At 37.3% G+C, this 13,245-nt stretch overlaps 1 protein-coding gene across 8 annotated transcripts in view; it reads left to right on the top strand.

Annotated features, from left to right (window-relative positions):
• Positions 1 to 13,245, top strand: part of Ppef1 (protein phosphatase with EF-hand domain 1) — a 127,066-nt gene that overhangs the window by 37,692 nt on the left and 76,129 nt on the right. For all 8 annotated transcript variants that reach the window (XM_078035073.1, XM_078035071.1, XM_078035072.1 and 5 more), the window contains 2 exons: positions 9,224 to 9,351; positions 11,855 to 11,915. In XM_078035073.1, coding sequence (XP_077891199.1) covers positions 9,224 to 9,351; positions 11,855 to 11,915 — 189 coding nt within the window. The remainder of the gene's footprint in view (positions 1 to 9,223; positions 9,352 to 11,854; positions 11,916 to 13,245) is intronic.

Here is a 13,245-nt window from a genome sequence, read left to right as displayed (position 1 = left end):
AATGCAGCTTCACCTTTTACTTTATTCACCATGTGATTAGGGTACCTTTGCTTTAATATTTTGAGACTCTGACAGGGGCTATTTAGATATCCATTCTATAATCATGAACTTTAGAAGGCAGAAAATAATGCTTAAAGGATATGGCATTCCATATTTCCATTTAAATGATTTTTTCCTAGTTTCCAGCCTTTATTAGGCAAGTAACAAAGAAGTCAGTTTTATAGTTGGATCCTGTTAATTGTTAGAAAATACTTTCACAGAGAGATATTTCAACTCAGTGTAAGGAAGGGCAATATCTTAGCCCCGATTGCCAGTTATTTCCTGTAATAGAACACTTATATAATTGTGGCTTTATATTGTATTAGCTTTTTAGCAGCTGTAAAAGACAAAAATTAAATGCTGATTGTGTTTGACCTTGGATGAACAAATGTGGCAATATAACTTGGATTAGTAATTAATAACAGGGAGACATAAAACAGAATTGCAATCAAGGTATTTAATTTTTTCCTGAGTAAAGATTAAAGGTCATATTGAATTATTGAATAGAACATATTTTCTTTGAGAAAACATTTTAATAATTTAAAATATTAATACTTTAACATAGCTAAATTTCCTTTACACACTTAAGAATAGTTTTAAAAATTGATACTTTACAATAATGATTCTTTCAGAAAATTGCCAAAAAATAATGTGACAGGTAGATTGCATTTATTTTATTTTATTGTGTTACTGGGATTGAGCCCAGAGGTGCTCTTCCATGGAGCTACATCCCTAGCCCTCTTCATTTTTAATTTTGAGACAGGATCTAAGTTGCTTAGACTGAATTGGAACTTGTGATCCTCCTGCCTCAGCCTCCCAGGTGGCTGGAATTACACATGTGTATTACCATGCCCATAGCTCACAGTTATTTGTAAACTGCAGTTTTCCTGTTCTGAGTGTTTTACTAAGTTGGCCTCTTATTTTGGTATTGTATAGATAAAGCTCAGCCACGGATTACAACTCTAATGGAATTTCCTAAGATGGTTTTATGTAATCTTTGTGTTGTGCTATTTGTGGTGTTGAATAAAATAGGGCTTTAAAAATTCTAATCCTAATAAGTATAGAAGGAATGAGTTGGAAAATGCAACCACCATAGAAATAATTGCTTTAAGCAAAAATTATGTTGTTTTAAAGAATAGCCTCAAAGCATGTTCCTGCAAATTGTTACTAAAACAAGGGAAAAAATACTTTTACAATAGAGAATTTCATGTGGATACCACCTTGACCAAGTGATCTAAGTTAATATCTCCAGTAATGAGACTGATTAACATCATGTACCTCTTGATGTAATGTCCTGAGGACACATCACTTTTCCTGCCAAAATGTATAACCTGAATCTAATTGTGAGGAAATAGCAGAAAGATCCAAATTGAGGGATATTTTACTAACAAATGGCCTGTATTCTTAAAAAATTTCAGTGTCATTAAATAGAAACACTAAAATTGTTCTAGTATAAAGAAGACTGAAGAAATATGATACATGTGGAAAGAATGCATAAATGACAGAATATTAACAATTGTACTGTTCTTACTATTTTTTTTATACATTTGAAAATGTTTCAAAATATAATGAAAAAAATACTAATCCTGTGCAATTTAAGTTTACCAGGTTTGTGGTAATTGCAACCTAGGTTTATGCCCTTTGGTGGTACCATATTTTTGTCCTTGTTTTTGGTGTCTGCCAATTTTCTTATTCATTGAAGACTCTTTCCAACTCTTAATATCATCATGTGTATCTTCACAGTATATGTGAATAATCCCCCTAAGGCTTTGGCATCTCTGTTCCTTGTTCTCCAAAATTTTAACAACCCTTTCCACTACTCAAATTCAGTTGCTCCCTCCCATTTCCTGCCCCCATAGTCTACCTCTGAAATCATCATGATTACCATCCTATTCTGTGACCTTCTGGTCTTTGTTGAAACCTCTAAGCCTTAGACCTTTCCCATGTGTCACTATCTCCTAACCCCTTCTTGTCTTCACTTTCTCCCCCATTCATCTTTCCTCATTTTCTATTGGCTATCACTTGCACCAGTTAACAGATCATCCACAGTGATCATATTTCAGGTGATTTAAAGAGAATTAATAGGTGAAATGTTCAATGTTCCTGAAACAATTGCTAGCAAACTTTAATCACAGTTCCTTGATGGGAAAAACAAAACTATTAGTGACTTGATATATTTTTCTATAGGAGTGCTGGGGATTGAACCTAGGCCTTGCACATGCTCAGCAAGTGTTCTTCTACTGAGCCACACCTCTAGACCTATTTATTTATTTATAGTGCTGGGAATGGAACCCAGGGCCTTGTGCATGCTAGGCAAGCACTCTACCCAGCCGATTTTTTAAGTTTTATTTTGAGATAGGGTCTCACTAAGTTGCCCAGGCTGGCCTTGAACTTACTGTCTTCTTCTCTCAGCCTCCCAAGTAGCTGGGATTATGGCATGCACCATCACACCTGGCTGATTTATTTTTTGTGTGGCCTTTAGAATTTATCTTCTTTGTCCAGATGTTTTTGGTTTGAATGTTCAGCCTTATACATCAAAATTGTCCTTGAATGGTTATATTCAGCTTTGCTATGAGCAGTAGTAGGCTGGCTACAGTGGTGGCATTAAAAAAAAAAAGATGTGGATGAATTGGAATATTTTTGTAGTTGAAAAGGATCTTAGCATATAACCCAAAGTTCTTGTTGTTCAGATGAGAGACTGAGGACCAGAGAGGTTACATGATTTGCCTCAAGTTCCATAGCTGGCACCTGGTTAAGTCAGGATCAAAATGGAAATCTCCTGATTACAAATTCATGGCATATTTATATTAAGTCATGTGGATGGGTTTGGTGGTTAGTCAAGAGGGCGTGAAAAAGTCATGTAAATTAACCTCTAATTTTCGACCTTTTCTAAGTGGAAGGCCAGAGTTTTCTGAGAATGATAAAACTGTGAGCTCTCTCTCTTTTTTTTTTTTCTCTTGGGGAAAATGATAATTTTAAAAAGTCTGTCATTGTTTGGATACTGGGCTTCTCTTGTTTAAGAAAAATGCTTTCCAGGACTCTTGGGCCCTTGCTCTGCAAGGATGCCAGAGTTTGTGAATGAGCATCCCTCCCCAGGTCTTTTGCCTTATTTTCTGCTTGTCTTAGTCCATTATCTGCTGCTATAATAGAATATCAGACTGTGCAATGTATAAAAAACACTTATATCTCATAATTATGGAGGCTGGGAAATCCAAAGTCAAGGTGTCAGCATCTGGTGTGTGCCTTCTTGCTGCCTTATAACATGGCACAGAATATCATATGGTGAGAGAGCATGTGTATGCAGAGAGAAAAAAGGAGCCAAATCCAGCCTATGTTATCTAGAACCCACTCCTGAGATAACAACATTAATCCCTTCATGAGGGACCCAAGTACCTCACAGAGGCCCTGCCTCTTAATACTGTCACAATAGCAATTAAATTTTAACATGAGTTTTGAAGGGGACATTCAAATCATGTCATTGACCAAGAAGCAGACTTTGTGACTATCTCAGGTCACTGGGCATATGCTTTGAGCTGTTTTTCCAGTGAAGCTGGAAGTCTCATTTGGGAGAGCCGTACACTCTTGCAGATGGCAACCATAGAATATCTGTAAACAAATATAACGATACTGATACCTATAGTCCCCAGGCAGATGTGAGCCATACCCTGTTCTCATTGTGTTTTGAGCAGCTGAGGTAATAGATGCTTTTTTTCCTTGTTTAATGCCTTTTGCTGCTAGAGGATTCATTCTCTTTCCCATTCATTTGAATCCCTTTTAATCAGTTCTATCACACTTGTGCCTCTGTATCTTCCTGACTGGATGTCAGGCCCCTTAAAGGTGCATTAAATATTTACTCATTCTGGTGCTTCCTCTAGAGGCCTCTGCCCACAAAATTTCAAAATTAAATAAAAGCTTTATCATTCCAAATAGAAATTCCTTGTTCAAAGAATTATCTGTGAAACTCCTACTTCAAAAACGAAGCAAGCAAGCATAAGAAGACTCCACCAATCAACATGAAGAGAAACACAAAACAGTCTTAACAGTAGTTTGTTTGTTTCTTTCATTCATTCATTCATTCATTCATTCATTCATTCATTCAAGAAATACTTATTGAGTACCTGCTGTATTCCAAGAATACAGTGATTAATCCAACAGGCCAGTCCCAGCCCATCTGGAGATTACATTCTATGGGAGAAGACAGACTATAACAAATAAGTAAAATATATAAATTATCAGGTGGTGTTAAGTGCTGTGGATTAGAAAACAAACAACAAAGAGACTGGTGATGGTAGGAGGAGTGCCATTTCAAAAAGGATGCTTAGAAAGGCTTCACTGAGAAGGTGGCATCTGAGTAAAGACTGTGGACTATAAAGGAATAAATCCTGTGCTGGTTGGCGTGGCTCTTCTTGCGCTCAGTAGCCTGTTTTTCCATGTCAGATTGTAAAATTTCTAATGAAATGGTATGTGTAATTAGGAACTCTTTGGGGCTCTAGACTTTGTTATCCTGGAGAGAGACAATTTTTAAAAAGAAGTATCTGTCAATTCATTGAGTGCTTCCTATATGTCAAGCAATGTATTAAGCATTTTATATCAATCAATTAATATATTAGTAATACCTGTGTCAACACATTACTAATATATTGTTATGTACTATTACAACAGTACTGGAAGGTATTCATATGTTTGTTTGTCCAACAAATATCCAATGCCAGGCCTTTTCCCAGGTACTGGGGATGTAGCAGTGGACAAAACAAAGTTCCTATTCTCATAGCTAATAGTAGAAGATAGACAGTGAACACATGAACATGTGACCATATAGAATATCAAGTGGTGAAGGTGGTACTGCCTCATTTTTTTATGGCTTATTTCAAATGTCTTGGTGGGTTGTATAACACAGTGTTTATGAGCCCAAGTTCTGGAATTAGAGATCTAGATTTGACTCTACATTCTCTCATTGATGAGCAATGTAATCCCAAGCAAATTATTTCTAGGACTCAGTTTCCTTATCTGTGAAATAAGGCTAATGATACTTCATAAAATTGTTGGGAATATTAAATTAAAAATTTGAATTAAATGATCCACATAAAACACCAAGCATGGTGTCGGGCATAAAGCGAGGACTCTGAAAGTATTATTTATCTTATTTACTAACTCCTTACCTGGATATTTAATTTCTTGCAAAATACAATGATTGCCACTGGAGAAAATAATCTACTAAAAAATACAGCAAAAAACCCCCCAAAAACAAAAACAGCTTAGTAATAGAGAAACCACCTGTGCTAAGCACATACAATTGGCCAGACAACTTATTAAACCTATGTTGTTGCTTCTCTTGGGATGCATATGATAATAGCTTTTTTTTTTTCCTGTGTAGAATTAATGTGACAGGGAGGACAAGCCCTATTACATAATGAAGCAACGAGACCTGAAGTGAATTTAAGCTGTCCAACAAGTTAAGATCTAGATGACTGTCTGGGCAGGGTTGGGACTATTGGAGCCAGTGGTCTCCTCAAGTAGGGTATGTCATATCTGGGTTTTATACCTTACCACTTTTTGGAGGTTTCTGTTCCAGAGGAGCTGGCAGTGTTGCCCTGCAGTAGGTAGGTGGGTTCTTAGGCATCAGGTAAGGTTTTAGAGGCCTCATGTTGGTTTGCCCAGTCCTGGCCTGTTGGCCTCTTTCCTTGTCTTGGAGATATTTCCAGGGGAACTATATGCCTAAGGGATAACAGCAGGATCTAGATCAAAGTCCATTTTATCAACCACTGCACAGGTACTCAAAATCCCTTTGCTGAAATCTAGTTGAGGACTGAATTGGAAAGCAATTGGGAAGTTGGGAGCTTGAGACCTATGCAGAACCTGTTTTTCCCACCTCACTGAGACTAAGCTTAACAGGCAGGGTCTAGTCAGGAGGTTGAAACTATAGAGTGATTTTTTTTTTTTTTTTTTTTTGGTACTGGGGATTGATCAGGGGCACTTGACCACTGAGTCACTTCCCCAGCCCTATTTTGTATTTTTATTTAGAGATAGGGTCTCACTGAGTTGCTTAGCGCCTTGCTTTTGCTGAGGCTGGCTTTGAATTCACAGTCCTCCTGCCTCAGCCTCCTGAACTACTGGGATTATAGGCGTGCACCACTGTGCCCGGCTACAAGGTGATTTTGAACAAAGAATTTGATTAGAATGTGAAGAATTGACAAATAGGTATCCAGTTGTTACTAGATAACTGAGAACCCTGAAGTATATAGGGATAGCAATTGCAGAAAAGGACCACTCCTAGCGTTGATAGAACAAAGGGAAAAGACTGGAATGATTCCATGTTAAAAACTTGGAGGGAGGTTCTGCTGAACTGAACTTCAGCAAGTTGAGAAGGAGTACTGCTCAGCTGGTCCTGGTGTCAAAGGGCTGCCATAAGACCATTTTTTGCAAGCACTGGGTAAACTGCAAACAGGAACCAACTGTTGTTTCTGGGGGCAAGTAGCAGTTGCTAGGTTAGCCAAGACGAACAGGAAGTAGATAAAAGGAGTTTGTCCCTTGTCCCTCATCTGGTCTGGCAGTCTCTCTATCGCAAGGAGTAGCTGGCAAAGCCAAAATGGGGTCTGCAGAGTCCCACCTCAGTTGCTGAGCTGACTAGAGTTGAGATAGGATAGCTCGATAAGTGGTATCATGCTCAGGTACAGGAATGCAGGTATAGATAGGCAATTGATTCCTAAGTGGTAGTTAAGCTTCCTGACTTTGCAGTAGAAGAGGAAGTGCAAGATAGAGGTATCTGAGCATGGCTGTCTACCTTCCAAGGCATAGTATCTACATCCACTAGTAGAATAGAGTCCAATGAATGTGTCGTGTACTTACAAACAAAATAATGATTCCTTGTGTGGAGAGTCAGGTGTGGATTCCAGTAAGGGAATTAACAGATGCCAGGCGGAGATGGTAGAAAAGATTTAGCTGACCTCTCTCCCCGTGTAGTGGAGAAGCAGAAAGGCTAATATATGTAAAGTGTTCAGCTAGTGCCAGGCACATAGTAAGCATTCAACAAATGGTGGCTTTTATTATTCAAAAGGAGGAAAAGTACAAATGGTGTAGGAAATGAAGTAAATGGCTCTAGTGGAGTTAGAACCCAGGGTTTGGACTTAGTTATATTAGGTAAGTGACCTTTATTAACATACTTGCTGCTCTGAACTCTATTTCCTTATGTATAATATGGTGATGATAATACTTATGGGCACTGAATGTCTTATAGTAGACTAACATATATAGCTAGTTGTCTTATTATTAATTAGAAAGAATAAGATTGGCTATTATTGATGTTGCTAATATTAAACAGAAGAGACTTCAGCAATCATTTTTTCTACTACATCATTGTATAGATGAAGAAACAGTGGAGTCAGTTAGATCTGGGTTCAGATCCTTGCTTCCCATTTCCACTTACTGACTAAGCAAGCTTAAGTTAAGTTTCTGAGTCTGTCTCAACAGTGTTGCAAGGACTGTAAGAACTAATACATTGCCTGACTTCAGTAAGTGCTCAGTAAATAGCACTAGAATAGCACTATTGTACTCGGTAAACACAATAATCCCTGGGGAGAGAGGGTTGGTTCATCATGATGATGACTATTCACACAACAGGCCTTTCAGGAGAGCCTGGCCACTCCATAAAGATATTGTGAGAACACTGGAGATTTTGGCCATGGTACTACCAATTACTTGCCTTGAAATATTGAACAGTCACTGAATTATTCTCCCTGTCAGTTTTTCTTATAAAGATCATGGTATTTGACCTTAGGTCCATTTCCCCAAGTTTTCTGGAAGCTGAATAATAAAATAAGAGTCTCTAGAACCCATGAACCTTGGGGAAGCTCATAAATAACCATTCTTATATGACCACATTTTGGTGGATACTCTGTATCATATGGTACAAACCAAAACTGAAGGCAGGACTTCTGCTTTCAGAACTCAAATTGTTCTTGTTACAGTCAGCTCTTAATTTTTTATGAGCTAACTGGGAAAATTATAGCATGAATAAAAGGAGGCATCTGTTGTTGATGCTCTTCACTCTAAAACTTAAGGAGGCATAAGAGACTGTATTTTAAATCTCATTATCTCTCACCTGATCTCTTTCTTTAATATTGTGAAACCACAGGGTGGTTCAAAACAATACAGTTGCCATTTATTTAGCATGTACTTGATACCAGGCACTGGGCTGAACTTTTCACCCCATAGTATCTCATTTTGTCCTATAGTAACTCTGTGAAGGAGGGAGTTGTGTTTATTTATTTATCTATCTTTTTCAATAGAATCTCAGGCACAGAGGTAGAGTGAGTCAAACTTCTCAATTCATTGTATATTACCATCAATTCTTCATGCAAGACCCTTTCCTTACGTTAATTACTTTATTCTCTTTTGTTGGTTTACCCCATGTTCATGCACCTCCCCTATAAGTAACCAATCATTTTGTGTAGTGCATATCTTTTCCTTTGCATATACTGTTAAGAAAAGTACATTATGGCTTTGCATATGTATATTTTTAAAAGATTAAATGGTGTTGTGTTATATTTCATTTTGTTTCTGACTTAAAAAAAAATGGTTCTGATGGAAGCACTATGTTTAAAGACCTCCCCACATTACTATGGGTTTATGTAATCTATGATTTCCAATTGTGGCATGATACACCGTGGTGTATATCCACCACAGGAACACATTCCTGGTTCTAGCAGTGGATAGCCAGGCTGCATTGGTATCAAACTCCTTACTGCTGTTGCATCTTCATATGTCTCCTTTATGGACTGTGTATATATTTCTTTGGGATATATAGTAAAGAGTAGAATATTCCTAAGTGGCACCAGAGGTGGGTTCTGTTATCATCTACAATTTTGCAAATAAAGAAACTGAGGCTTCGAGAAGCTTTAATAACTTATCCAAAGTCACATAGATGGTAATTAGCAGGGCTGGGATTCAAATTCAGGCAGTCTTGCTCAAAAAATTCTACTCTTAATGGCTATGCCATCATTATTTAAGTGTTTGAGACTTGAGGACATTTTATAAAAAATATAAAGGTCATTCTCATTGTTTGCAGTTTTTATATTCTAAGAATCTATGAACCCAAGTGGATTGTTTTTTGCTGAAGCACCTACTTCCCTCTAAGAGCTGCATAATAACTGTTTTTCTCTGGCTTTTATATCCTGCGGTTCTGTAGTGTTAAAAGCCACCTTGGTCATCCAGAACTGGTACCGAGGTTACAGAGCTCGGCTGAAGGCCAGACAACACTATGCCCTTGCCATCTTCCAGTCCATCGAATATGCTGATGAACATGGTCAAATGCAGGTCTGTTTTGCAAACTTGTATCTCCTTTTTTTTTTTGTAAAGTATTTCTCTTTATTCATTGTTACTGAAAGAATGAGTTTGGGTCAATTTTAAGTTGAGGAAGCTTTAATAGAGCTTAGAACTAGCTGTTGAGAGAGTGTGTGGTTTTGGAAGAGGATGGTGTTTTTCAATCTCAAAGTTCACATTTTCCAAAGGGCTGCCAGATGTCTAGCTAACTAATAAAAATAGCCTTAATCTATTTTTGGGGATATACCCTAGTGAAAAGTTGTTGCTTTATGAAGGGAAAAAATATTTTAAGGAATTAAAAAAATGGAAGAATTTCCAGGGAACAAATCTGTGAACATTCTAAAAGCTTGTATAAGGATTCTTTAAAAAAAAAAAAAAAAGGGTACTTTTTCTTTTTTTTGGGAGGGAGGAGGTACTAAGGATTGAACCCAGGGGACTTTACCACTGAGCCATATCCCCTGTCCTTTTTATTTTTATTCTTTGTTGAGTTGTTGAGGTTGGTCTCGAACTTGCAATCTTCCTGCTTTAGTCTCCTGACTCACTTGGATTACAGGTGTGTACCACCATGCCCAACTTTAAAAATGAGAACTTTTTTTTTTTTTATTGTTGGTCGTTCAAAACATTACATCTAATTTGATATATTTCACAGTTTGATTCAAAAGGGTTATGAACTCCCATTTTTACCCCGCATACAGATTGCTGAATCACATCAGTTACATCAATTACATTTCCATTGATTTACATATTGCCATTCTAGTGTCTGGTGAATTCTGCTCTCTATCCTATTCTCTACTATCCCCCCTCCCCTCCCCTCCCCTCCCCTCCCCTCCCCTCTTCTCTTCTCTCTCAACCCCCTCTACTGTAAAACACTTCTTCCACTTGTATTATTCTTTCCTTACCCCTCACTTCCTCTTGTATGTAATTTTGTATAACCCTGAGGATCACCATCCCTTTCCATGCAATTTCCCTTCTTTCTCCCTTTCCCTCCCCCCTCTCATCCCTATTAATGTTGATCTTCTTCTCCTGCTCTTCGTCCCTACTCTGTCCTTAGTTACTCCCCTTATATCAAAGAAGTCATTTGACATTTGTTTTTTAAGGATTGGCTAGCTTCACTTAGCATAATCTGCTCTAATGCCATCCATTTCCCTCCGAATTCTATGATTTTGTCGTTTCTTAATGCAGAGTAATACTCCATTGTGTATAAATGCCACATTAAAAATGAGAACTTTTTAACAATAAAAAAAATCTTGGAATGATCTCTAATGTAGTTATTGATTTTAAAAAAATCAACCTGCAGAATAGTATATAGAGTTTATCCCATATATGTGAAAGAAAATTAAATATACAGCTGGGCGTGGTAGCTCACACCTGTAATCCCAATGGCTCAGGTGGCTGAGGCAGGAGAATCAAGAGTTCAAAGCCAACCTCACTCAGTAACTTAGTGAGGCCCTAAACAATCCGGTGAGAACCCTGTCTCTAAATAAAATATAAAATAGGGCTGGGAATGTGGCTCAGCAGTTAAGCACCTCTGGGTTCAACCCCACTTAAAAAAATTTAAATATACAGCAAAATTCTGGAAAAAGATATATAGCAAATTGTTTATAGGGGTTAGTTCTGGGGACAAGAGTGATATTAATAAATAGGGGAAAGGGTGTTAGAAGGGACTTCTCAGGCTAGAGATGTAGCTCAGTGATAGAGCATGTGGCAAATGTGTGAAGGCTCAGGGTTCAATTCCCAAAATCCCTAGTACTAGGGGGGAAACAAAAGAAAAAAGGACTAACCTAACAATCATATTTATGTATCATGTTATAATTTTTAAAAATAAATCAAAAATTCAAAAATATTTAAATTGCTATATTTCCTCTTGGAATTCAATCAGATGCTCCCTTTTCCCTGATTAGGAGCTCACAGTGTTGGCTATCTTTTTAAGCACTATTTAATCTTACCACTAAAGAGAAAAGAGGAGATTATAATCAACAAAATTTAGTAGCTGTCTTAGATTGGACTTTCTAGAAGCAGAGTCTGAGAGAGAGATTCTGGTACAAGTGACTTATTGAGAGAATATTTTCAGAAAAAAACCTATAATAAGGCAGTGGAAAAAATCAAGATATGATGGTAGAAGAAGCCAAGCAAAAATGTGCTTTCTAGAGAAGTCTGACCTTAGCTTGATCCCACCAGGAGCTTTCAAGTGTGAAATGCATCACACTTTGTCCTATAAAGGGGTCAGGAGGCAGGGGACTGGGCTGTTACACTCTTGTTTCAACCAGTTGTTGTCTGTGGGCAACCTTCCAGGAGAGATGTCCATGTAATATCCTTGGTGACTCTGAGTGCAGTGTTGCCCATCTTCAAGGACAGGGATAGGTGTGACCCTTAGTAGATGAAGCAACTAGAAGATGAGTTCCCCAAAAGAGTAAGGAACTTGCACAGACTACCAACAGTATTTGTCACAGTAGCTGCTTAGGGTTCACTAATTGATTAATCTTTTTATTTTGTTCAGTTATCCAATTTCTTTACCTTCATGTTGGAAAACTGTTCACGAGCACGTAAGGAAGATCCAGGTAAGCAAAAACTTTAGTCTTTTCAAAAGTGACCATTAAATATTGAATTGCCCTCATCAAGAAATATAAATCCTGAAGATGGGAGAATGCTAAGAAGTTAAAAAGATGCCTACCTCTCTTGCCTGTGTGACACCTAACAACTAGTGAAATCAGTTCAACTGACTTTTTTCTTCTCTTGATGGTATCTGCTAAATCAGCATTAATTAATTTTTTCACTTTTCAAAAAACTGAATTAGATTTCATTGACCATGCATTTGTTGAATACCTTCTCTTGAACTAACAGTCTTTGCTGTACAATAGTAGCTTAGTAAAGTATATCTCATTTTTCACCCACAAAAATTTTGTATTGAGAAATAAAAATATCTTGAGTATTTCAGGCAGTAGATCTCAGTGAAAATGGCAGATTAAATACAGTTGGCCCCAACATATCTGTGTTTTTCTCTCTTTCTCCTGTTTGCTATGGTTTGAATGTGTTTCCCAAAGTTTACGTGTTGAAAACTTAATCCCCAATGCAACAGTGTTGAGGGGTGGGACCTTTAAGTAATTATGTCATAGGAAGTCCTGCCCTTATGAATGGATTGATGCCATTATCTTGGGAGTGAGTTAATTATCTTTGGAGTGGTGTCCTTATAAAGTATGAATTCAGCCATCATCTCTTTTGAACATGTCTCTCACCATGGGATACTTTTAGCCATGTTATGACTTATGTATGATGTAGCAAGAATGCCTTCACTAGACATGGCCTCTTGATTTTGAACTTCCAGGTCTCCAGAACCCTTAGCCAAATTAACTTCTATTCATTATAACTTATGCAGTTGGTGGTATTCTGTTATAGCAGCATAAAACAGACTAAGACACTATAATCTGTCTCTATCTAGTCATTCTGAATCAAAGACAGGTGATATAGGTGTGGTTAAAAACTGATTTTTTTCAGAGAGAGAGAGAATATCTTTTTGGTAGATGGACACAACACAATGCCTTTATTTATTTTTTAATGTGGTGCTGAGAATCGAACCCAGGTCCCGCCCATGCTAGGCGAGCGCTCTACCACTGAGCCACAATCCCAGCCCTCAAAAATGATTTTAATATTATAATTATTTGCAAGGCATGTATTTCTCACCAAATTAAGACCTGCTGTTGTTATTTCTATGGTAGAGGCCAGACCTAAAAACTTATTTTTCTTTAATTTGGGCTAATCATTTTTTTTGCTGTAATTAAAACATATATGGTATCTAGGAGCATCTTTTAAATAATTTATAAACACCCTTCAAAGTGGTGAAAGAATTATTGTTTTAATGGAATGATTTGAGTACACATGTATGAAACTTAT

The sequence above is a fragment of the Ictidomys tridecemlineatus genome, chromosome X (genome assembly GCF_052094955.1).
Source record: "Ictidomys tridecemlineatus isolate mIctTri1 chromosome X, mIctTri1.hap1, whole genome shotgun sequence".
Classification (NCBI taxonomy): Eukaryota; Metazoa; Chordata; class Mammalia; order Rodentia; family Sciuridae; genus Ictidomys; species Ictidomys tridecemlineatus.
Note: the sequence above shows the minus strand (reverse complement) of the source record. Positions and strands in the feature narration are given on the sequence as shown.